This window comes from Leopardus geoffroyi, chromosome C3, assembly GCF_018350155.1.
Source record: "Leopardus geoffroyi isolate Oge1 chromosome C3, O.geoffroyi_Oge1_pat1.0, whole genome shotgun sequence".
NCBI lineage: Eukaryota > Metazoa > Chordata > Mammalia > Carnivora > Felidae > Leopardus > Leopardus geoffroyi.
The window spans coordinates 44,927,033-44,953,031 of NC_059338.1; the positions used below are offsets into that span (position 1 = coordinate 44,927,033).

A 25,999-nucleotide genomic window follows, 5' to 3' on the forward strand; every position below is an offset into this window, starting at 1 on the left:
TTTGTCAAAGATGAGTTGGCCATACGTTTGTGGGTCTAGTTCTGGGGTTTCTATTCTATTCCATTGGTCTATGTGTCTGTTTTTGTGCCAATACCATGCTGTCTTGATGATGACAGCTTTGTAGTAGAGGCTAGAGTCTGGGATTGTGATGCCTCCTGCTTTGGTCTTCTTCTTCAAAATTCCTTTGGCTATTCAGGGCCTTTTGTGGTTCCATATGAATATTAGGATTGCTTGTTCTAGTTTCGAGAAGAATGCTGGTGCAATTTTGATTGGGATTGCATTGAATGTGTAGATAGCTTTGGGTAGTATTGACATTTTGACAATATTTATTTTTCCAATCCATGAGCAGGGAATGTCTTTCCATTTCTTTAAATCTTCTTCAATTACCTTCATAAGCTTTCTATAGTTTTCAGCATACAGATCCTTTACATCTTTGGTTAGATTTATTCCTAGGTATTTTATGCTTCTTGGTGCAATTGTGAATGGGATCAGTTTCTTTATTTGTCTTTCTGTTGCTTCATTGTTAGTGTATAAGAATGCAACTGATTTCTGTACATTGATTTTGTATCCTGCAACTTTGCTGAATTCATGTATCAATTCTAGCAGACTTTTGGTGGAGTCTATCGGATTTTCCATGTATAATATCATGTCATCTGCAAAAAGCGAAAGCTTGATTTCATCTTTGCCAATTTTGATGCCTTTGATTTCCTTTTGTTGTCTGATTGCTGATGCTAGAACTTCCAGCACTATGTTAAACAACAGCGGTGAGAGTGGGCATCCCTGTCGTGTTCCTGATCTCAGGGAAAAAGCTCTCAGTTTTTCCCCGTTGAGGATGATGTTAGCTGTGGGATTTTCATAAATGGCTTTTATGATCTTTAAGTATGTTCCTTCTATCCCGACTTTCTCAAGGGTTTTTATTAAGAAATGGTGCTGGATTTTGTCAAAGGCCTTTTCTGCATCGATTGACAGGATCATATGGTTCATCTCTTTTTTTTTGTTAATATGATGTATCACGTTGATTGATTTGCGAATGTTGAACCAGCCCTGCATCCCAGGAATGAATCCCACTTGATCATGGTGAATAATTCTTTTTATATGCCGTTGAATTCGATTTGCTAGTATCTTATTGAGAATTTTTGCATCCATATTCATCAGGGATATTGGCCGGTAGTTCTCTTTTTTTACTGGGTCTCTGTCTGGTTTAGGAATCAAAGTAATACTGGCTTCATAGACTGAGTCTGGAAGTTTTCCTTCCCTTTCTATTTCTTGGAATAGCTTGAGAAGGATAGGTATTATCTCTGCTTTAAACGTCTGGTAGAACTCCCCTGGGAAGCCATCTGGTCCTGGACTCTTATTTGTTGGGAGATTTTTTTTTTTTTAATTTTTTTTTTCAACGTTTATTTATTTTTGGGACAGAGAGAGACAGAGCATGAACGGGGGAGGGGCAGAGAGAGAGGGAGACACAGAATCAGAAACAGGCTCCAGGCTCTGAGCCATCAGCCCAGAGCCTGACACGGGGCTCGAACTCACAGACCGCGAGATCGTGACCTGGCTGAAGTCGGACGCTTAACCGACTGCGCCACCCAGGCGCCCCTTGTTGGGAGATTTTTGATAACCGATTCAATTTCTTCGCTGGTTATGGGTCTGTTCAAGCTTTCTATTTCCTCCTGATTGAGTTTTGGAAGAGTGTGGGTGTTCAGGAATTTGTCCATTTCTTCCAGGTTGTCCAATTTGTTGGCATATAATTTTTCATAGTATTCCCTGATAATTGTTTGTATCTCTGAGGGATTGGTTGTAATAATTCCATTTTCATTCATGATTTTATCTATTTGGGTCATCTCCCTTTTCTTTTTGAGAAGCCTGGCTAGAGGTTTGTCAATTTTGTTTATTTTTTCAAAAAACCCATTCTTGGTTTCGTTGATCTGCTCTACAGTTTTTTTAGACTCTATATTGTTTATTTCTGCTCTGATCTTTATTATTTCTCTTCTTCTGCTGGGTTTGGGGTGTCTTTGCTGTTCTGCTTCTGTTTCCTTTAGGTGTGCTGTTAGATTTTGTATTGGGGATTTTTCTTGTTTCTTGAGATAGGCCTGGATTGCAATGTATTTTCCTCTCAGGACTGCCTTCGCCGCGTCCCAAAGCGTTTGGATTGTTGTATTTTCATTTTCGTTTGTTTCCATATATTTTTTAATTTCTTCTCTAATTGCCTGGTTGACCCACTCATTCGTTAGTAGGGTGTTCTTTAACCTCCATGCTTTTGGAGGTTTTCCAGACTTTTTTCTGTGGTTGATTTCAAGCTTCATAGCATTGTGGTCTGAAAGTATGCATGGTATAATTTCAATTCTGGTAAACTTATGAAGGGCTGTTTTGTGACCCAGTATATGATCTATCTTGGAGAATGTTCCATGTGCACTCAAAAAGAAAGTATATTCTGTTGCTTTGGGATGCAGAGTTCTAAATATATCTGTCAAGTCCATCTGATCCAATGTCTCATTCAGGGCCCTTGTTTCTTTATTGACCGTGTGTCTAGATGATCTATCCATTTCTGTAAGTGGGGTGTTAAAGTCCCCTGCAATTACCACATTCTTATCAATAAGGTTGCTTATGTTTATGAGTAGTTGTTTTATATATTTGGGGGCTCCGGTATTCGGCGCATAGACATTTATAATTGTTAGCTCTTCCTGATGGATAGACCCTGTTACTATTATATAATGTCCTTCTTCATCTCTTGTTACAGCCTTTAATTTAAAGTCTAGTTTGTCTGATATAAGTATGGCTACTCCAGCTTTCTTTTGGCTTCCAGTAGCATGATAAATAGTTCTCCATCCCCTCACTCTCAATCTAAAGGTGTCCTCAGGTCTAAAATGAGTCTCTTGTAGACAGCAGATAGATGGGTCTTGTTTTTTTATCCATTCTGATACCCTATGTCTTTTGGTTGGCGCATTTAATCCATTTACATTCAGTGTTATTATAGAAAGATACGGGTTTAGAGTCATTGTGATGTCTGTATGTTTTATGCTCGTAGTGTTGTCTCTGGTACTTTGTCTCACAGGGTCCCCCTTAGGATCTCTTGTAGGGCTGGTTTAGTGGTGACAAATTCCTTCAGTTTTTGTTTGTTTGGGAAGACCTTTATCTCTCCTTCTATTCTAAATGACAGACTTGCTGGATAAAGGATTCTCGGCTGCATATTTTTTCTGTCTAGCACACTGAAAATCTCGTGCCAATTCTTTCTGGCCTGCCAAGTTTCTAAAGAGAGATCAGTCACGAGTCTTATAGGTCTCCCTTTATATGTGAAGGCACGTTTACCCCTTGCTGCTTTCAGAATTTTCTCTTTATCCTTGTATTTTGCCAGTTTCACTATGATATGTCGTGCAGAAGATCGATTCAAGTTACGTCTGAAGGGAGTTCTCTGTGCCTCTTGGATTTCAATGCCTTTTTCCTTCCCCAGTTCAGGGAAGTTCTCAGCTATTATTTCTTCAAGTACCCCTTCAGCACCTTTCCCTCTCTCTTCCTCCTCTGGGACACCAATTATGCGTATATTATTTCTTTTTAGTGTATCACTTAGTTCTCTAATTTTCCCCTCATACTCCTGGATTTTTTTATCTCTCTTTTTCTCAGCTTCCTCTTTTTCCATAACTTTATCTTCTAGTTCACCTATTCTCTCCTCTGCCTCTTCAATCCGAGCCGTGGTGGTTTCCATTTTGTTTTGCATTTCATTTAAAGCGTTTTTCAGCTCCTCGTGACTGTTCCTTAGTCCCTTGATCTCTGTAGTAAGAGATTCTCTGCTGTCCTCTATACTGTTTTCAAGCCCAGTGATTAATTTTATGACTATTATTCTAAATTCACTTTCTGTTATATTATTTAAATCCTTTTTGATCAGCTCATTAGCTGTTGTTATTTCCTGGAGGTTCTTCTGAGGGGAATTCTTCCGCTTGGTCATTTTGGATAGTCCCTGGCGTGGTGAGGACCTGCAGAGCACTTCCCCTGTGCTGTGGTGTATAACTGGAGTTGGTGGGCGGGGCCGCAGTCAGTCCTGATGTCTGCCCCCAGCCCACCGCTGGGGCCACAGCCAGACTGGTGTGTGCCTTCTCTTCCCCTCTCCTAGGGGCGGGATTCACTGTGGGGTGGCGTGGCCCATCTGGGCTACTTGCACACTGCCAGGCTTGTGATGCTGGGGATCTGGCGTATTAGCTGGGGTGGGTAGGCAAGGTGCACAGGGGTAGGAGGGGCAGGCTTAGCTCGCTTCTCCTTAGGTGATCCACTTCAGGAGGGGCCCTGTGGCAGCGGGAGGGAGTCAGATCTGCTGCCGGAGGTTTGGCTCCTCCGCAGAAGCACAGAGTTGGGTGTTTGCGCGGAGCAAGCAAGTTCCCTGGCAGGAACTGGTTCTCTTTGGGATTTTGGCTGGGGGATGGGCGGGTGAGATGGCGCTGGCGAGCGCCTTTGTTCCCCACCAAACTGAGCTCTGTCGTCCGGGGGCTCAGCAGCTCTCCCTCCCTTTGTCCTCCAGCCTTCCCGCTTTCCGAGCAGAGCTGTTAACTTATGACCTCCCAGACGCTAAGTCGCGCTTGCTGTTGGAACACAGTCCGTCAGGCCCCTCCGCTTTTGCCCGCCAGACTCGGGGGCTCTGCTTGGCCGGCAAGCCGCCCCTCCGCCCCGGCTCCCTCCCGCCAGTCCATGGAGCGCGCACCGCCTTGCTGCCCTTCCTACCCTTTTCCGTGGGCCTCTCGTCTGCACTTGGCTCCGGCGACTCCGTTCTGCTAATCCTCTGGCGGTTTTCTGGGTTATTTAGGCAGGTGTAGGTGGAATCTAAGTGATCAGCAGGACGCGCGGTGAGCCCAGCGGCCTCCTACGCCACCATCTTCCCTCCTCCTCCAAGAAGCCTGCTTTAAAGTAGCAATAATGAATATTTAAAATATGAAAAGTGGCCGTAAAAGTTGATGCCTATTGTGACACTGTCTTCTGTGGTCTCGCTATCCACAAATCAAGCAGGATAATTTGCCTTCGTATCTTTCTTTTATGGTAATTAATGCTTTAACCTGGATCACACTTTATTCTTCCACACAGGTCCGTAATGCCTCCTGCCTGGCTCTTTCAAGATGGAGGAGAAACCAGTGGGAGAGCCTACTCAAGTGGTGTCTAAATTCAAACTTTCCACCAAGGGAGAGAGTGCAGGACACTGGCTGGTGGAGGACCATGCACGGATATGGGAAGTTCTAAAGACAGAGGAGGTAAGGCAACTCTAAATGACTCAATTGGTACAACGTGGATTTTCTTAGACTTGAGACTCTAATTCTTCATGTAGTCAACACCACAGGCCAGTTTGGCAAAGTTTTATTCAGGGGCAATTGGCACACTGATGCCCAGTGAACAGTAGGTCAGGAGTGTGTCTCTTGGACATTAATAACTCCACAGTGATTTAGCCAAAACATGGCCCTGACAGGTAGGGCTTCAAATACCCAAGTAGACATTTTCCTTGTAGAATCCCACCAATCATAAATGGGAAATCAAATCATAGTGAGAAAGTTAATTCCTAAGAATCAATCATAATGTGTGGAATCATATCAATTCATTGTTTGGCAGCATGAGGCTAAGTGTATCAGTTAAGGCTCTCTGGTTGCAGGCAACAGAGATTAACTCCGACAAAGGAAAATGAGAAATTATTGGAAGGTATTGGGAGGCTCAAAGAATTGATGAGAGGTTGATGTAAACTAGACTTGGAGCTGTGCCTGTATGGTTCAGTCAGTTGAGCATCCAACTCTTGATTTCAGCTCAGGTTATGATCTCACAATTCGTGAGATCAAGCCCCATGTCAGGTTCTGTGTTGACAGTGTCGAGCCTGCTTGGGATTCTCTCTCTTTCCTCCCCTCTCCACCCCTCCCCCTGCTGACATGTGCTCTCTCTCAACATAAATAAATAAATAAACTTTAATAAAATCAATTAAAATAAAATAAGGAAAGAAAACATGAAAGAAAGAAAGAAGAAGGAGGAAAGAAAGAAAGAAAGAAAGAAAGAAAAGAAAGAAAAGAAAGAAAAAGAAAGAAAAAGAAAGGAAGGAAGGAAGGAAGGAAGGAAGGAAGGAAGGAAGGAAGGGAGGAAACTAGGCTTGGAAAGAAGATAGGAGCCAAGTCAGCAAGAGCTGCTCAGGGTACTATTCCTGGTATAAATTCCAGTCTTTTCCCCACCCCCTCTTTATTCTTACAACTGCCAAGCTTAGTCACATGTCTTTTTCCTGGTTATTATGTAAAGGGGAAAAGAAACTTCCATGAGAAATCATTATAGCAAGTCCTCACGGCACTTGTGTGTTTGGAATCCACATCTCTAATATCCATATGTTGTGGCAGTTCTAATTTAAGAAAGTAACAGAACAACTACAGTCTTAAGCATGTGAATACTGCCCAAGCAAATGTAAACCCTGTCTGTAGGGATAGCTGCCCAAAAGTTTTGTGTTTTTTTTTTTAAGGAATAAAACTCCACAGAGAGCAGTTGAAGTCTCTACATATCCCACCCAATAAGACCAAGACAATGGTCAGATAAATGAGGTGCTGAGGGCACAAAACTTAAGGAAGCACTCACTCTTAGGTTTGCGTCCTGCACTTGCGCAAACTTGAAAATTGATGCGTCCTTATATTTTGACATGCCTTGCTTGCCTCACCCTAAGGCTGGCTCTGCCCCCCAATTTTATCCTTCTCCCCCTTTCCCCAAGGTAATCCCTCTCCTGAATTAAGCTTTCATCGTTCTTATGCATATTTCAATATATATAATATATACCTGTTATCCACGTATCCAATATGTAGTATTGATTTATATCTTTTAAGTTTTGTATAAGATTTATATTATGTATCTACATTTATAGCTTGCTTTTTTTTTTTAAACTTAATATTTGGTGTCTGTCTTACCTGTTTTCTGTGCTTGATATATGTATTTCTAACTTATTCACATTTTACTGCTTTTTATTTTCTATTGATTGAATCAAATTTGTTTATTCTCTTATTAATCTTTAGGATTTTTTTTCAATACAAGGTTGTAGCATACATTTATTTAGCATAGATATTTGCAAGTGGCCTGCTGGATTATAAAGTATGAAAATATTCAGTTTTATTAGTTATTATCAGATTGATTTCTAAGACGAGGACATGAGTTTATATCCCCACTAGCAGCATATGAGAATTCCCTGTGCTCCATATTCTCACCAGTTACTGATATTATCAGACCTTTATTTTATTTATTTTTTTTAATTTTTTTTTTCAACGTTTTTTATTTATTTTTTTGGGACAGAGAGAGACAGAGCATGAACGGGGGAGGGGCAGAGAGAGAGGGAGACACAGAATCGGAAACAGGCTCCAGGCTCTGAGCCATCAGCCCAGAGCCTGACGCGGGGCTTGAACTCACGGACCCCGAGATCATGACCTGGCTGAAGTCGGACGCTTAACCGACTGCGCCACCCAGGCGCCCCTATCAGACCTTTAAATATTGGCTGATCTGATTGATTTGAAATGGGATCTTCTTGTTTTAATATGATTTTTTCCATACAGATAATTAATTATCCTAGTACCATTTTTGAACATCCATAATTTCTTCTTTAGTTTGCAGTGTTCTCATGTATCCTGTTTCTTTACCTTCTCTCTCTGCTGATGTGATACTGCCTCAGCCTTTTAGCTTTAAAGGAAACATGGATATCTAATAGGACATGTCCCTCCACTGAATTATTGCTCTTCAAAATCGTGTTGGCTGTTTTTGGAACTTATATTTTCAATATGAATTTAGGATGAGCTTGTCAAATTCTGAGAATATAAAGAAAAAAGCAAAGTCTGCTGGGAACCCACTTGGGATTGAAATGTTTGTTGATTAATTTAGGAGTATCAACATCTTTATGATATTTAGTGAATATCTTGTCTAATTATCAGCTTTAAAGGGCATGTTTCAATATTTCACTTTGACTCTTCCACTCTTCCAGTATTTTATCCTATACCACTTTGCTATAAGATTTTCATAACTAATATTAAGGGAGTTTTTTTCTTTTCCTTTCTTTTTTTGCTAAATGTTAATTTATTTACATTGTAATATTTGATATCTACAAATTAATACACATGTAAGTTATAGAGTATGATATTAAAACAAACACTTGTGAGGTCACAACTAACTCGTATGTGGATTCTTCCAATCCTGTCCCCTTGATTCCTTTCCCTGCAAAGATAACTATTTTCTTGAAATCTATGTTTGATTGTTCTTTAGCTGTTTAAATGTTTTTATTGAATATATATGTATCTCCAAATAATATTGTTTAGTTATGTAAACTAGTTATATAGTGTTATATATATGATATAGATCTGACTTCTTTGGTGACTCGCTTCTGTCACTCACGTTTCTAAGATTTTTAGTAGTAATTCATTAGTTTTCACTGTTGAATAATATTCCATTATGTGGTTATACAATGGTTTATTTATTCACAGTTACATTCATTGACATTTTAATTATTTAGTTTTTTGGCATTATGAGCAATTTGCTATGAAGATCCTTATACATGTCTGTTCCATGGTATAAGAGTGCCCTATGTGTAAGAATCTTTCTAAGTTATTACCTATCAGGTGAATTTTGTAGTTGGGTATGTGCAAGTTCTGTTTTGCAAGTTATTGCCATATTGCTTTCAAATAAGTACCAATTTACACTCCCACCAGCAGTGTATAACATTTATCTTATTTTACATCCTTGCCAACTTCTACAATTGTCAGATTTCTTAATTTTTTCAATCTAGTTGTTATAAAATAGAATCTCATTCTTTTACTCATCAATTCTTGATATATCTCAACTCCATCTTAGATAATTTTTCTTTTTCCTCTCTCTTTTTTTTTTTTTTTTTTTTTTTTCAACGTTTATTTATTTTTGGGACAGAGAGAGACAGAGCATGAACAGGGGAGGGGCAGAGAGAGAGGGAGACACAGAATCGGAAACAGGCTCCAGGCTCTGAGCCATCAGCCCAGAGCCCGACGCGGGGCTCGAACTCACGGACCGTGAGATCGTGACCTGGCTGAAGTCGGACGCTTAACCGACTGCGCCACCCAGGCGCCCCACCTCTCTCTTTTTTTTTAGCGTTTACTTTTCTGAGAATCTAACTATAGCAAAAGTCTTTCTTTTCTTTTTTCTTTTTGTCTGAAGATGCCTTTATTTGGAGTCTACTCTTAGAATGATAGTTTAGGTGGGTATAGAATTCTAGGTTACTTTCTTTAAGTACATTACAAATAATCCATTGTCCTCTGCCTTCCATTGTTTCTGTTGCAAACTAGCTAAAAGTCTGATTTTTATTCCTTTGGATATAATGTCTTTTATAGCTATCTAAACCTTCTCCACATTTTTGCTATTTTGTAGTTTCATTCTTCTGTGTTGAGGTGAGAATTTCTTTTTATTTAACTTCTTGGAATTCATAGGGCTTCCCAAATATGTGGATTGTTATCTTTCATCAGTCTGAAAAGATCTCTGTAATTTTCTTTTCAAATAAACAATTGTTTTTGCTTCATTCTACTTCTGTAACTCCAAGATTTATGTTTCTTTTTCTCATTCTTTGCTTATGGCCCTTAACCTCTCTCTTAGAGTTGCTATCTTTTTTTTCTCTCTGTGTGGTATTCTGATTAATTTTAAATTCTTTTAATGCACTAATTCTTTTTTCAGTTGTATCTAATTTGCTCTTTAACTCAAACACTGAATTTTAAATTTCAATTATTCTGTTTTTTACTTCTAGAAGTTCTGTTCTGTTTTAAAATTTTCTAGTAATTTTTTTTAGTGTCTTGCTTTCTATTCATATTTTTATTTTTAAAGACTATTTGTCAAGAACTGTAAAGGCTATGAAATTGTATGGTATTTGCAAGTTAGCTTGCCAATGTTGTGTAGATACTGAAAAAAGACACGAGACTCTTGTCTTGGAGACAAAAGACTATTATGCACAGAAGAAACAGTAGCCAGAATGTCAGCATGTTTGTTTTGGTTCCTTATGTTGCAGTTCCTGCAGGGCCTATGTAACCGCCTTTCTAGGAAAAGATCACTGACTTTGGGAAACTTTCCAGTTTATAGTAGATAGTGAAGGGAGGTATTACCTTATCCTTTAAAGTTGACAGTAGGCTGCAAACACAGGCCTGAAAAATGGTCTGGTAAAGATCAGCCAGACCTTGATCTTTTGGCATACAAAGCAAGCCAGGAAGAAATGAGAGACTCATGGAGGAGTGTTTCTTAACAATATTAAATATAATAAAAATAATATTAAATATAATATTCTGAGTCGGCAATGCTGATAAATGTGGGTCTTGTTATGCTATGTGTTCTTTCTGTTGGCTTTTGCATGTGATGTTTTCTTTCTTTGTGGGTTTTATGATTTTCAACTGTGGATTCATTTTTCTTGGAATGAAGGGAATTTTCTCTATAGAGAATTTGCATTTACTTCTGGGAACACTACCAACCAGAAGTCACTTTAAACTAAATTCTTAGCTTGAGGTTTTTCAGACTACTCCATGTGAATACAGGCTGGAAGCCTGTGGATGAGTATATTTGTGGTATTAGTTCCAAGGGGAAATGATTCCCTCCTCCCCAACCCACCCCTGCCCCTATTCATATTTTAAGATAAGTAATTTTCCTGGTGCTGTCATGGAGGGCATGTCTTTCTTAGTTCACCTTAATGTGGAGGGAATCACATTTTGGGGTCCTAGTTTTATGCAGTGGAATTTCCTGTAGATTCTCTCTCTTGAGCCAGCCCTGGATTTTGTCTGTTAGTCTGTGTGTTGTTTAAAGTAATAAAACATGTATTAGTTAGAGGAACACTAATGCTGTATCAAACACAGTCAAAATTTTAAGTGGCTTCACACAATAAAAGTTTATTTCTTAATCACATAATAGACCAATACTTGAGTTCATTCTTAAAGGAAAAGCATAAATTATCCCAGCAAATGGGATTTTAGAAGAAGAATGGGAGAAAATATTCCTGGAAGACAGAAAAGTGTGTAAAAGGCAGTATTAGAGAGAATGTACTGCAGTTTGGAGCATTTGTAGCACAAAAGGGATGGCAAGAGATGAAACTGAGAGGGACCAAGTAATGAAAAGTCTTATGTGCTCTCAGAAATTCAGAAATTATCTTGTGGGCCTTGGGAAGTCAATGAAGGGTTTTAGGTGGCACTAGTGGCATGGTTGGATTTGTTTTTTAGGGGGTGCCTGGGTGGCTTAGTCAGTTAAGCATCTGATTTTGGCTCAGGTCATGATCTTGTGGTTTGTGAGTTTGATCCTCACTTGGGTTCTGTGCTGACAGCTCGGAGCCTGGAGCCTGCTTCAGATTCTGTGTCTCCCCCTCTCTCTGCCCCTCCTCTGCTCATGCTCTGTCTCTCTCCATCTCAAAAATAAATAAAAACATTAAAAAATGTTTTAAAAAAAGGATCTGTTATTTAGAAATGTTACTCTGTCAGACATGTGAAGGATGGCTCGAACACTCTGAAACCTTCTAGTTCACCTTGGTCTCTTTCTTTTTTATCTACATTGTGCTAATCTGTGCTCAATGGGGGAATTATGTGGGGTTGTTCTTTTTTCAGGATGGGGACTCTCTCACTTCAACTAAACAGTCTGTCCTTAAGATCATGTTCATGAGTTTTAATTCTACAGCGCTATAAACCCAAAGCACTGGCATACTGCTGGACACAGGTTGAAATAAAAACCTGATTAATTGATGAATCGTTTTCATAGTACTTATGTGACCATATAATCATTATTTCTTAGTAATATGGTAATATGTTGTTTCTCTAAATTGTAACATCCACCAAAGTATTGCCGTCTGTGAGTACAGAGGTGATTCATTTGATTCACCATAAAATAGCACTAAGTAGTGGTGATTTTTTTTTTTTTTTTTTTTTTTGGTCGTTGCTGATTGAATTTTCATTGAGTCATCTGCCATGCCACTGGACTTATCTGTATCCAATGTTTTACATTTGTGAGAAGGCTGCCAAGATAAGCAATGTTATCTGTGGCTGTGGAACAGAGATGTTCTCTGTGTGAAATGAAACTAGTGAATGCCTGTATGGAGACTGGACATCTGACCTCTTCCTCTCTATCCAGCTCAGGAATGGGGCCCCACATTGTAACATCACATTCTTGGAGGAAGAAATAGTAATGTGTTCATCATGCATGCTTTGGAGATTAAATCACACTCATCTGAGGGACAGGAAGAGAGAGAATTAAAATACAAAAGTAGATGACAATTTGGATGAGCAGTAGGGGTGCATTGCAGTAATCTTTTTAGAGCCAGCTCTTTGTTGAGCCTAAAGGCTATGGTTCAATGACAGAATTAGGGTTCTTCTTTGGGATCCTGAATGAATTTCTTTTAAGCTCTGCCACAAATTTTAGTGTGAGGCAATGGGATAGAAATGTCCTGCTTAGGAAGTTATTAATATATAAAAATGCCTTGAAGTATTTTTGCTGGAATGAATAAAGTAGATGTATCATCAGTAGCAGGAAATGGAATTTTGAGACTGAATAATATTCAATTGGGGTTTGTAGGGGAGGGAAAATATCATTGATTGAGCACCTTCCCTGGGTCAAGAATTATATATAGTTGGCACTTTCATATCCATTAATATATTTAATTGTCACAGCCAAAGGTATATATTTCATAAGGATTTTGAAGATTAGAGATTAAGGCATATGCTCAAAGATACATAGCTGGTAAGTGGCAGAGTAACATTCAAACTCAAGTTTGTCTCTCTTCATTTGTATACTTTTATTTCCTCATGAAGTTGTCTACCAAAGTTGTTTATTTTTCTTTTTAATATATGAAATTTATTGTCAAATTGGTTTCCATACAACATCCAGTGCTCATCCCAAAAGATGCCCTCTTCAATGCCCATCACCTACCCACCCCCCTCCCACCCCCCATCGGCCCTCAGTTTGTTCTCAGTTACCAAAGTTGTTTAAATCATTCTGATTCTACATTTGGTTTCCTTGCCCAGACTTTAACTCTTCCTGGCCAGGGCACACAGCGTCCTTAGCTCAATAAATGCTACCAGGCTTGCTTTCATAGAGCTTGGCTCTGCAACGTCTGGTGGGAGTAAACACCAACGTACCCACCAAGTCATAGCTTTCTTCATTCCTCAGAGTGCTGTCCCTGTGTGTGTGCCTGGGCTTCCATCTCCGTTCTCTCGTATAATATCCCAGGGTCTCATGGAGGCTGCACCCGGCCCTTAACCTCATCCTATTGAAATGGAGCCCTAAGACTCTGCTAAACTCTTTGTAGCTCTCATTTCTGCACAGCAGAGCTCTGCTTTACATACCCCAAGCTGTTGATTGCGGCCCAGTTGTGAACAGTCTGATTGTTTGGAAGTTGGAGTTTTTCACCCATTTCCTGAGCTCTTGTTGCTTCCTTGGACATTAAAACCTGTCAGAATCACATCAGTGTTTGCCTATGCCCTTGAGACACTGCTCACCAAACAGGTTATTACCATGGGGCACACACTTTTTATCAAGGGGTCTCTCTAGCTCCAATCTACCAAGTTTGTAGCTTCTTATTTTTATCCATCAGCTGTTGTTGCCAGAGCCCCACGTTGCCCAGTGTAAGACCATTTGAGTTACGGCACATGACTTTTTTTTTTTTTTTTTAATATATGAAATTTATTGTCAAATTGGTTTCCATAAAACACCCAGTGCTCATCCCAAAAGGTGCCCTCCTCAATACCCATCACCCACCCTCCCCTTCCTCCCACCTACCATCAACCCTCAGTTTGTTCTCAGTTTTTAACAGTCTCTTATGCTTTGGCTCTCTCCCACTCTAACCTCTTTTTTTTTTCCTTCTTTTCCCCCATGGGTTCCTGTTAAGTTTCTCAGGATCCACATAAGAGTGAAACCATATGGTATCTGTCTTTCTCTGTATGGCTTATTTCACTTAGCATCACACTCTCCAGTTCCATCCACACTGCTACAAAAGGCCATATTTCATTTTTTCTCATTGCCACGTAGTATTCCATTGTGTATGGAATTGTGTATATAAACCACAATTTCTTTATCCATTCATCAGTTGATGGACATTTAGGCTCTTTCCATACTTTGGCTATTGTTGAGAGTGCTGCTATAAACATTGGGGTACAAGTGCCCCTATGCATCAGTACTCCTGTATCCCTTGGATAAATTCCTAGCAGAGCTATTGCTGGGTCATAGGGTAGGTCTATTTTTAATTTTCTGAGGAACCTCCACACTGCTTTCCAGAGCGGCTGCACCAATTTGCATTCCCACCAACAGTGCAAGAGGGTTCCCGTTTCTCCACATCCTCGCCAGCATCTATAGTCTCCTGATTTGTTCATTTTGGCCACTCTGACTGGCGTGAGGTGATATCTGAGTGTGGTTTTGATTTGTATTTCCCTGATAAGGAGCGACGTTGAACATCTTTTCATGTGCCTGTTGGCCATCCGGATGTCTTCTTTAGAGAAGTGGGCACATGACATTTTGAATAAGTTTCACAGTCTAAACCACGGGGTGGGGGATGGGGACATTCTGGATATCAAAACTTTCATTGTAGTTACATTTCAGTGTTGGTGTGAAAAGGTGCTTATGTATCACCTCTTCACAGAAGATATCCTTGACCCTTCTGGTCAGGGTCAGTGACCACGCTGTGTGGTCTCACAACACCTCTGCTTATCTACCTTGTAAGACCCATCAAATGAAAGGTACTTGTATTTATATATTGCTGTCTCCCAAACTAGAATGTCAGCTCCTCAAGGCCAGAGCCTCTGTCATATTCACCTATATATGCCCAATAATATTTACAGTGTTTGGCACATAGTGGGTACTTAATAAATATTGAATACAGAAAATATACAGAGGGACTAAGAACACGGACTCTGGGACCAGACTTGCTATGTGAACTTGTCACATTTCTTAATCTCTCTGTACTTCAATTTCTTCATCTATAAAAATGATATTCTAATAAGATTGTTGTGAGAATGAATTGAATTATAATGTGTATAATGCTTCGAATAGTGCCTTCTACATAATAAGCAATAGATGTAGACTTCTATTATTGGGAAATGAATCTGTGAGGAGGGCTGAGTACAAAGTGTTACACTATATTGGCCTATCAGTTGTACAGTAGTTGCTTTTACTCCTGCTATCAGAATTTAGGATTTCCCCGCATTTTGGAAGTCCCCACACTCCAGGAGCCTTTCTATGTGGTTAAATGACTATAGAAACTTGAACTGATGGACACAATTGCCTGACTCTAATGAGACTACCCTCACTAAAGTTCCTACAGAGTGATCCTTCAGGCAGGAAGACAGTCAACCCAACTGAATAGCATTGTGTTGAGATACACAAATAATTTTGGGGTAGTGGTCAGATGTGTGTGTTTTAGAACCACTTAGCTTCCTCCCCACTTACCCTGTGTGTGAGGTGTGCCCCTCAGGGGCAGTGGTCAAGAATCAGAGAGGACAGGCTGGGTTCTAAAGCTTGTGTTATACTGGCTGCTGATTCAAGTTGCTCAGGTGATGATTTGAGTGGGAAAGCAAACCCTTCTAAGATGATAAAATAAGACAGGATTGATATGAAGATAGCTTTCTCCTGTAAAAATCTCGTAGACACTTTGTAACCAATTTAGCCTGCTCTGTTTGGCTCCCAGTTCTAGAACAAACCCTGCGTTCACTATACCAGACATGAACATTTCTTTGCATTTTGATACAGAGAGTACAGGAAACTCTAGGTAAATTTAGGAAGGAGGGAAGGAAAGAAGGAAAGAAGGAAGGAAGGAAGGAAGGAAGGAAGGAAGGAAACCAGTTTCTTGAGGGCCTCAAAGTCTTTCATTCATGGGGCTTGCATTCATGGGGATCTTAAATCTCCAAGAAAAAGTTTGCAAAGCAGTTTTGTTTCAGGCCATTGTTTTCCACAATGTGTTCACTGTAAACTTCAGGATCTCTTTTTATTCCCTTGAAAACCCCATTGTGTCAGGAGAAGCTTGGCATGAGGCAGTAAACAGGCAGGGGATGGGGGAGAAGAGCTTACCAACTGAAATTGTTCCTATGAAAGGGAAAGGAAGTGTCTTCAGTCCTTTAATCCCATTTCCTCTTTTAGGATGCAAATACGAGGAAGAAATTACATTATTTAAATTTGTTCTTGGACTATAAATGTAGAGTGTTGGGGAGAGGTTGCATGTCTTCCCACCGCAGTGACTAACTATTTTAAAGGCCCATCCTTTCTCAGGGGCCCAGGAGAGGAAATAGTTGAAATCCTTCACTATGAACTCTTCTTCTGTGACCTGGAATCTGAGATATTCACCTGATTTACTTAATGGAAATCCTGATCTAGGACTGTCAGGAAACTTTATAGATGAAGAAAATTTCAGTGAGGTAAAGATTGAGGGGTGGGGCATTACTGATTGTAAAAGATGAGCACCCTTTAAAGAATTTAACTCCGATGTCAGTAGCCCCAATGTCTTTACACATCGTGCTGTTCTGTTTAGAGTGCCCTTCCTTCCCCTTTCCTAGCTGGCATTTACTCATTCCTCGGACTCTAGGAATTGTCTTCCATCTCCACAGACCATGTTGTGTGCCCTTGTCATTTTCCCCTTACTCTTTTTTAGAAAGCCCTTGGTGTCCTCTTTGTATACATTTGTCACATTATATGGCAAATGCTTATTTCAGAATCTTTTCTAGTGTACAATGAGCTCCTAACAGGAGGAACTGTGTCTGTCTTATTCAGATTACATCACTGCAGTGTTGAGATGTTGGTTGAATGAACTAATGAATGAACAAAGGAACGGACAGATAAACCACCATCTCACATGTTGATAAGAGCACCTGAGAACACCCAAGTGACAGAATTTGGCAGGGGCGGGGTGGGGGGTTGGGGGTGGGGGGTGGGGGTGGGGGGGGTTGGTTGGTGATATTTTCTCTGATATAAAAGGGTAGACCCAAGGCCCAGAACTGTATGTGGTATCCTGTGGCTTGTACTTGCCAATAAGAAGAGCCCATTACAATTTTATTGGATTTCTGAGAAATAAACAACATACGCGTTTGGTAGAAATACAGTGACAATAAAAGCAAATAGCTTGATGAAAGGAGTCCTCAGTAAGCTGAATACCCTCTCCTCCCACTCTTGTTCACCCTTATGGTCAAATCGTGTTTACAAACGAACTCACTGTTGCCTCAAAACTTTCATCTTAAGTAGGATGAATGCAGCCCAAGAACAGATCTGAATTGTTTCAGAGTAAAAATGTTGATCAGGGAAGCTAAAAATGGCAGAGACTGGAAACATTGTGATGGAAGAATCATGCCATATCAAGGTGGGAGGAGATGTTATTTTTAAGGCTTTGTTGCGGGTGGTAGATCTGTGAAAGCAAAAGCGGAGCCAGGATTTCAACTGGGAGTCCAGTAGTATTACAATTTGCTAAGAGAAGTCCAAAGTACTGACAACACTGACACAGAAGGCCAGCGATTCCCACATGCACAGGACTTACTGGCAGAAATGTAGCAAGCCTCTTGATACAAAGTATACACACAAGGACAAACCATCCCTTTTGGGCAGGGAGCAAGGTGTCATCCCTTTGGTTTCTTTTTTTTTTTTAAGTTTGTTTGTTTATTTTGAGAGAGATCAAGACAGAGCAAGTGAGGGAGGGGCAGAGAGAGAGAGAGAGAGGGAGAGAATCCCAAGCAGGCTCATGCTCTCAGTGCAGAGCCTGTCAGGGGGCTTGAACTCATGAAACTGTGAGATCATGACCTGAGCCAAAACCAAGAGTCAGACGCTTAACTGACTGAGCCACCCAGGCGCCCGATGGTGGCATCCCCTTTTCTGAAGGGAGGCAGGGACCACATGGAGGAAGATGCAGAGGCTTAACTAAGTCACACTGGAACTATAGAGCCATGCCGGTGCTGACCGTTAAGCAACCATAAGAATTTGAACTGAGGGGCTGCTGGGTGGCTCAGTGGGTTAAGTGTCCAACTCTTGATTTCAGCTCAGGTCATGATCTCACTGTTCGTGAGTTCGAATTATGCGTTTGGCTCTACGCTGAGCAGAACCTGGTTGGGAGTCTCTCTCTTCCACTCTCTCTGCCCCTACCCACCCCAGTCAACATAAATAAACTTAAAAAAAATTTGAACTGAGAGCTGAGAAGATATATGGAGAAAAGAACCACATTATTCATCCCTAGGTTTCATTTTTTTTCAATTGTGAACACAAAAACACCGGACACTGTAGAAATCATAAGTGACAGCCAGTTTTAAAATATGACTCTTAAATATCTAGTCACCTTGTAAAATCTTTTCATGTCACAACCAGTCATTGTAGAAATAGGAGAAACTTTCTGGGGCTATCTAGTCAGAATGTAGCGTGTCTGTTAGTCATCTTTAACCAGTCGGGGGCCTATTCAGTCTCTTAATGCTATTTTCTCACTGCTTCCATGGTTGCATGTTTCTTTTGCAGTGAAGAAACATCCGTGGCATTATGCCACCACTTAATTCTTATTCTTTAGCTAAATTAACCAGAATGCTAGTGAATGCAGTGCCCCGATTCACTTAATTTTCTGCACATTTATGAGATAGTGGCACATGACCCATAGTAAGCACTTAATTGACATTTTTAAATGATTGGGTACCTATCATATGTGAAAGTGTTATTTCTTGCTCAAAAAGTGCAAGCTCCTTCCAGACATGATAGGATTTGAGGATTTAGGCAATAAAGAGGAAAGCCTCCTGGATCTTGGATTTAGCTAGCATTTGGTTTGAATGTGGGAGCAACATTTACTGGATGTATTATCTTGGGCAGTAGTTAATCCCATATGCTTCCGTTTCTTCGTCTATAAAGTGTGGATAATATTCTTTGGGAGGGGGTTGAATATACAACATGTATGAACCATGTAGGACAATGATTAGCACATAGCAAGTGCTTGATAATATTATTTCCATTTTTCTCTCTGTAGTTAACTCAGGACTGATCACAGAACCATTTGAGTTTTGGCCCTTTGGAAAGTCTTGAATAGAGTGAAATTAATATGCAAAACTGTTAACATTTGTCAATTACAGATGGTCGTAATAATGCACATGATCATATCTATTTCTATTTCTGTGTATGTTTTACAATTCTGAAAATTAAAGCAAAAGTAAATAAGTAAAAAAATAAAGTGACAGATATCATTAAATAAAACATCTAAAATAAATTAATTTCTACCTTAGTAAATAAAGAATAGTGAATTATTTACTCAATAAATATTTGCTCATAGTTCAGTTGTTCAATAAATATTTGTTGAGTAAATACTATGAACAGGACTGATGTCTTACAGAGTTTACAGTCCAGGGGGAATACAGATTAAAACAAACATAAAGGCATCATACATGTGATCAGGAAAGTAAAGGGGAGATACAGGGTTGTAAGGGGTCACATAGGAGGCCTATTTTGCCTGAATTTGGGAGGTTAGGGAAAGCTAAGAGTAATTAATGATGTGTACGAGTACGTGACGTATAAAGCAAGACGTGGAGAGTGAACAGGGTGAACTACACCAAGAGTTGCGGGTGGGGAGGGAAGTCCTTTGCACACGAAGAGGGAGAAGCATGTGCAAGGGCATAGAGGCTAGAAGGGGTGGGGGACGAAGAGTGCTTCAATACGGATGGAAGATAGGCTTCAAAGAAGAAGTGGTAGGGGGAGATGAGGTTTGAAAGGAGGTCAGGGGCAGATCGTGAAGGGCCATAGAAGTTTCATGCCTCCTGGGGAAAGTCTGCCCACCAAAATATCCAGACCTTTGTCTGCCACTGTGGGTGGCAGTCTCCATTTTTGTGCCGATGTTCTTGGTGCTTAGGAACTGATAATTCAGTGCTTGAAGTGTGATGGAATGCTGTGTTTTCTGGGGAGCCTGAAATCATGCCGCTGCTATTTTTAGTGGACAGAAACTTACTCTAAGTGCTTCAGGTGAATAAAATGAGTACAAGAAGTTCTGTTTCTTACATATTTTCAACTTAAGAACGTCCACAGATGGATTGAAGCTATCCTGAGCTGCAGTACATTTCTGCTTGCCATCAACAGATTACTAGCAGTGGGTTGTTTAATGTCCTCCTGGCCTTAACAGAAAAACAGACTTGAAGATAGCCTTTGGGAACCTAACTTGTAAGTAGATGAGCTTTGTAATAAAAAGTTAACGCTGTCATATTTTTCTTGGACTGCTGGTGTCCTCTTGCATCAGATGGATTAATGTTTGTGTCCCTGATCTTGAGGTTAACTAGAGTTTTTGAAAGTAATAAAAATTTTTACAATCTGCAAGATTTTTCTTTTAACAAAACCAATGGCATTTGTCCGTTATCCTATGGAACTAGCACAAGTAGCGTTTGGTTTGGAGACTCTGGAATATAGTTGCACTGGGGCAGAAATGAAGAAGAGTCATTATATTCTAATGACAGTCATTCACAATATCTGATCGTGTTCAGACACAGGACCATTACACATGGTTCCATAATGGAAAATAAACGGGGCAGACAATTCAGTATACACAAACCATCTGGTGACCTTGCCAGTGACTCCTCAGAGAGGGAGTTGATAGGAAAACTGATGATCTGAGATTATGATTTGCCCAAAGTTGGAGAATAACATCATTAAACTTGAATTCCCAACTGTTGCTTCATGCACTTGGTTTTTCACAATTTTGTAAGATTCTCAAGCATCCTAAGCTTTGCCAACTCTGGTTGCATGATAAAGCTCCTGGCTGCTTTATTTTAATTTGGGAGTATACTTTTTATTGTCACTTGAATTTTTCATGATGACAGTGTTCCCTTCCTTCACTCCCTGCCTTGACCTGCCTCTTTCCCTCATTAATATTGAAAGAATTAACATTAAATTTAAAAGTGGGACGTTTGAAGAAGTAGATTATCTTTATAGTTTGTTATATGTGTCCAAGAAAAAAATCCTTAAGCTATAACTCTGGGTAGCATTTTTCTTTCCTCCAGTTCCATTTTTTTTTTCTTATTTAATGTGATCAGTAGTTCAAAGCAGAATCTATTCTTGGCTCCGTTTCCACCCCACTAGTTTTGACTTTTAGAGGTATATGTGGAGTCTTGTTCTCAGAGGAAGATCTAAGGAGCCCCTGTTATAAGCATGGGGTTAACCACCATAAGGCACAGCTGGTGCAAATCAGCATGATACAGCAATAGCTCTGGCAGAGCCTGTGTTTAGGATTAAATAGTAAAGGAGAAAAGGAGCCCTGTACTATAGGATAGAGAAGAAGGGAAAAGCTAAGGAGGGAGAAGGGGGGATATCGAAGATAAATAAAAGAGGGAAGACGTCAAGAGAATGGGGATTTTCCTAGTGACCTCATAAACAAGTAGTAAGGAAGAGGAACCACATAGTATGTAAGATATATTAAATAAAATGGTGTTCATATATAATGCTTCATGGTTTGGAGAGATTTGGGGGCATCTTATTTTAGAGAGTATGTTCCAGGTCTTTAGGGGGTAAACAGAAGAACTGTGGATAGCTTGATAGCCCATGAAGAACTGGGTAAGATTCTTGAAAGATGTTGGAAAGAATAGAAATTCTAGAAAGGGAAGAGGGTGTGGACTCCATAGCTCAGATTCTCTGTACACAGTCTCATTTGATGTATGGCTTTCATGGTTCAACCATGCCTTAGATTTTGAATAAAGATATACATGGTCAGCATAAGTCTCTCTGGGTAGGGTGACATACTTTCTGAGATCATTAAAAACAGGCTCAACCTCCAGAGAATTAGTTAGTAGTTATAGCTCTCCCTGAGGCCTGGCTTCAGTGCTTCTTTGAGGGCAAATTCCAGCCCCCTGGCAGAACTGTATGCCTGGCACTGTGGATCTGGGAGCCTCCAGTAGACTTCTTTTGCCAGTCTTTCAGGGGACACCTGTAGGTAATTGAAAGCAACAGAGAAGGCAAGACTCCCTCCTCCCCTAGTGGACAGACTCATGTTCTAAGTGAGCAGTGTGGCTGCCCATTTTCTGGAACCAGGGATTAAAAGTGGTGATTCTTATTTGTGGCATTGCAAACTTTGCTTATCTTGAGATCAGAGAGTTTAAGGTTGCAGATGTACTCAGATTTCAAAGTATGTAAGATGGCCCCCAAGGCTAATTCTAGGTCAAGAGGAGTATGTCAGATAGTCCCCAAGGCTAATTCTAGGTCTTTATATGTGCTTCAGATATGGGTGCATATGGTATTTCAGATACTGTTTATGTGTGCACATTACATTGGAGAAACTTCAAAAACAAGGAGATAGATAAAAGCCTGAGGAAAGAGTTTGTAAATTTGTTTCTTTTTATGAGTGCTGGAAAGGTATCATTGTTGGGTTCTGTGACCCAACTGGGGAGGGGGGGGGGGAAGGTATTTAATGCATAGTGTGTGGGTAAAAGGGAAGAACTGGGGCAATTCCAGGGATTATCAATTAATAGAAGAAAAAAAATCAGTATCTAATTAGTGTGAAAAATACTCAGATCAAATACTCAGAACTAAAATGTTCATTCAGTTTAGTTTTTATGTAAAATACTTAGTGAGATATAAAGGGTATAGAATTTGGTTCTGATTTCCTCCCTGGGGGAATACCTGTAAACAAGTAAGACAGCCTTTACATGCTAAAGGAAATAATTTTATTTAAGAATTATCTTAGTGGGAAAATGGGTTTGTTGTCAGTAGGACAGCTTTCTGAAGAAGAAATGGGATCTCTCTGAATATGCAGCTATTTGCTGTCTGATGACCAGTCTAGCAGTTGTGTGGGGTCATTGAAGTCTGCTTGGTGTTAATGTTCTTGATCTCTTTGGAACAGACACTAGGGGATGTTAATTTTAACATTGTTGACATGTTCTGTGTCATTTTTCCAGGAGCATGATAAATTTGAACTAACACATCTATTTTACTTTGGATCAGTACCCCTCGCCATCAAGGGCATCCATTTTTGAAACAGATGTTTGGGTTGAGGGATGCAGGATGTGGCCATGAAACAGATCGAAACTAATTGGCCCTCAGGGTAAATAAGCTCATGACCTCAGCCTCCTTAGCCCTGTGATGTAACTAGCTAAAGTAACCTGCCCAGGGTGGGGGTGGGGGGGGGGGACGGAGTTCATTTCCCTGAAGAAGCTCCAGCATTTGGAAATTATCCAACAATGCTTGTAAAGTTGCTGACCCACCCTTTTCTGCCCTAATATTGAATGACTGGATGGCTGAGAGAGAAGAGGGGAAAATTTCATGCTTACCCTGGGACTGGTGATCCTGGGATCAGCCTCAGGTAGAAAATAATGTTAAAGTCATGCTCTTTTATCAGATTCGTATCTAAGCCAGTGTCAGTGGATATTTTACTCAGGTAAATGTTGACAAACTTGCTCCATAATGAAAGCCCCGGAGGTGGATTTGGGCCAATGGAAAACCTCCAGGTACGTCACAAACAAACATTGTATGACAGGTGAGACTTACCATACGATAGACTCTTTTGAGTCTCAGTCTTGCCTTATCTCTTCACACTGCTGGGATAAGCAATTGCATATGCCACGCCAACCAGGAACATGAAGTGGATTGATGAATACAAGTTCAAGACTGTATGCAGAAGCATAAGGTTTCCTTTTTCTCCCCAGGCCTGGGAAAACAAAGGAGTCATGTTGTTCAGTGGCAACAGCAGCTCTTGAAGATCTGTTCTCTAAGGCTGGTTTATATTTTTCATCCTTCGAGGTCTCTTGCTAAGTAGCTTTGTCAATATTCCCTCCTAATACCTCTCTTCTAGGCTTCTGATTGGCCAGCGGGGTGGGGGATGGCTAGGAGCGTGCCTTTTGAATCTTTCTGGGGACCTGAGATGACACTTTCATCCCTCATATTCTCAGGCAAGGGCTAGTTCCTCTTATCAAAGTCCTTTTTCTAAAGTCCAATAAGTAGAAAAGAATGAAATTCAATTAAAAATCCGGATGAGGAAATTATGACTCTTCTTCTTTCCACTTCCCCCTCCACTCCAAAGCACAGTTAAACACTTTCTGCAGGGGCCAACTTCCTCCTCTGTGTGGACAAGAATGCTTCCTCTTCAGCTCAGCTGGCCAGGGGTATTATTGATCGCTCTACCAAAATCTCTTTTTCTTCCCTCGTTGGCCACACGCTCAATTGCTGTTGAAGACACTAACTTAGAAACCCTGGAGAATAATAATAGAGTATTTGTTATATTTTTAATAGTGGGGAACACAAATAAGAAACCTAAACTGGTCCCTGATCTCTCTCCCAAATGTACCCTACCCTGTTAAGCCACCTTTCCACTCCTTCTCAAGTCCTTTATCCGGAGTTAACCACTGCTAACCATTTCTTGAGATTCTTTCACAAGAATGAGTGTAATGAGTGACTGAGTGTAATTATGTGCCCATCTCCACATATGTGTGCATTTTTTAACACATAAGGGATCACACTGTGTCCACACACTGTTCTATAGCTGGCCTTTGCTCCTTATGATGGATCTTAGAAATCTTTCCATATTGGCATGCACAGATCCATCTCATTCTTTTAAGCAGCCCATAGTAAGCCATTATATGGATGTGTCCTTGTACTGATGGACATTTTGATGTATTTTTAAAACCATGACAAATAATACGTCAGTGACCATCCTTGTACACATGTTTTGTTGAAATAGTCCATGGACATACACGGGATAAATTCCTAGCAGTGACATTACTCGTTCAAAGGGAATGTATGTTTTTAATATTGGTAAGTACTACCAAATTGTGCTTTAAAAAGGTTATGCCCACTTAAACGCTCAAGATTATAAATATCTATTTTGGCTAGGAAGAAAAATAATGTTTTTGCAGACTTGTGTGGCTGGTTTCTGTTTCTATTCTTAAAGAGCTCTCTGGGTTTTGGCTGTTGGACATCTGATACATAAAGTAATGATGCGCACGTCATCTACTAGCGGATCCATCCAGCTCCAAAGCCAATCAATTGAGTAGTTCTTGTCCTACACTTTAAAAGTGTGCTGGGCTAGAAGAGGATGTGGGTTCTAATTATGAGGACTGTTCACCGGTGGCACTATGTCTCCATATACGTGCCACAAGGACACCCGGGCTTCCGTTCCTGCAAAGCATCTGGAAGATAAGGCTTGGCCATTTCAGGCCAGCTCAGGCACATGGTATTTTAAGAGATAATCACCAACTCTGTTCCCCATGAGATCTGTGAGGCAAGAGAGAGTCTGCTTTGATGCCTCTAATGGAAACTCAGCACCTATAGCTTCATCAGGGAAATGGAACTCATCATCCAGATGCGGAAGCAGAGGGGAATGATTAACCACTTGAAAGCACTTTGAAGCATGTTTCAGCATTGTTAAATGCTTCTTCATAAAATCCCTTATTTTGACGTCTGGCTAGCATCATAGGACTCCTGATCATGGCCTAGGATTTGACACTATATATTTTTACAGTTGAACAGGAAAATTAGACATGAAAGTCACTCAGATGTCCAATATTAGAGAATACTGCAGGTAGTACAGACATTTGGTGGGTGGATTATAATTATTTTATTTTATAGTGTGCTGTCGTTACCGTACAGGGATTGGGTGAGATTGTTGTCATATTTTCCAAAGTGTCTGGAGCTCCTAAGAAGAAAGCTGGGAAGTGAGTACAAATAATGATGAACAATCTGCTAAACTCATTCCCACCACACTGTGGCACAGGCCTTGGCAAAATGAGGATGCAGTCAGGTCTCCGTGTCTAGATGCACCTGCCATACGGTGTACAAGAGGCTGAGTTTTCTGCAGGGTGCTAGACGTCACTTTGCCCACCTTAATCGTAAACAGAAACACTTGTGAGTCCATGCCTTCCCCACTACCATTGAATTTTTAAAAGATAGCCAGTGGAGGGAGTAGCTGTATTCCCTGGGTCCTTGAGTTTCCTTGTGTCAGTGGGGAAAGCTGCCGTGCCCCCTTAATCGCACTTGTGGACCTGGTAAGTGCCCGAAGGAAGGACGAAGGGGTCTGAGCCGGGTGAATGAATTTATCCCAGCTCTGTTTTGGGGAGCCATGGAACGTTGGGGTGAGGGAGGGGGAGACCAA

At 40.5% G+C, this 25,999-nt stretch overlaps 1 protein-coding gene across 2 annotated transcripts in view; it reads left to right on the forward strand.

Moving 5' to 3' along the window:
* RGL1 (ral guanine nucleotide dissociation stimulator like 1) overlaps positions 1-25,999 on the forward strand; it is a 266,263-nt gene that overhangs the window by 97,848 nt on the left and 142,416 nt on the right. For both annotated transcript variants that reach the window (XM_045452657.1, XM_045452658.1), the window contains exon 2: positions 5,062-5,225. In XM_045452657.1, the coding sequence (XP_045308613.1) occupies positions 5,094-5,225 (132 nt within the window). In that variant the 5' untranslated portion in view covers positions 5,062-5,093. The remainder of the gene's footprint in view (positions 1-5,061; positions 5,226-25,999) is intronic.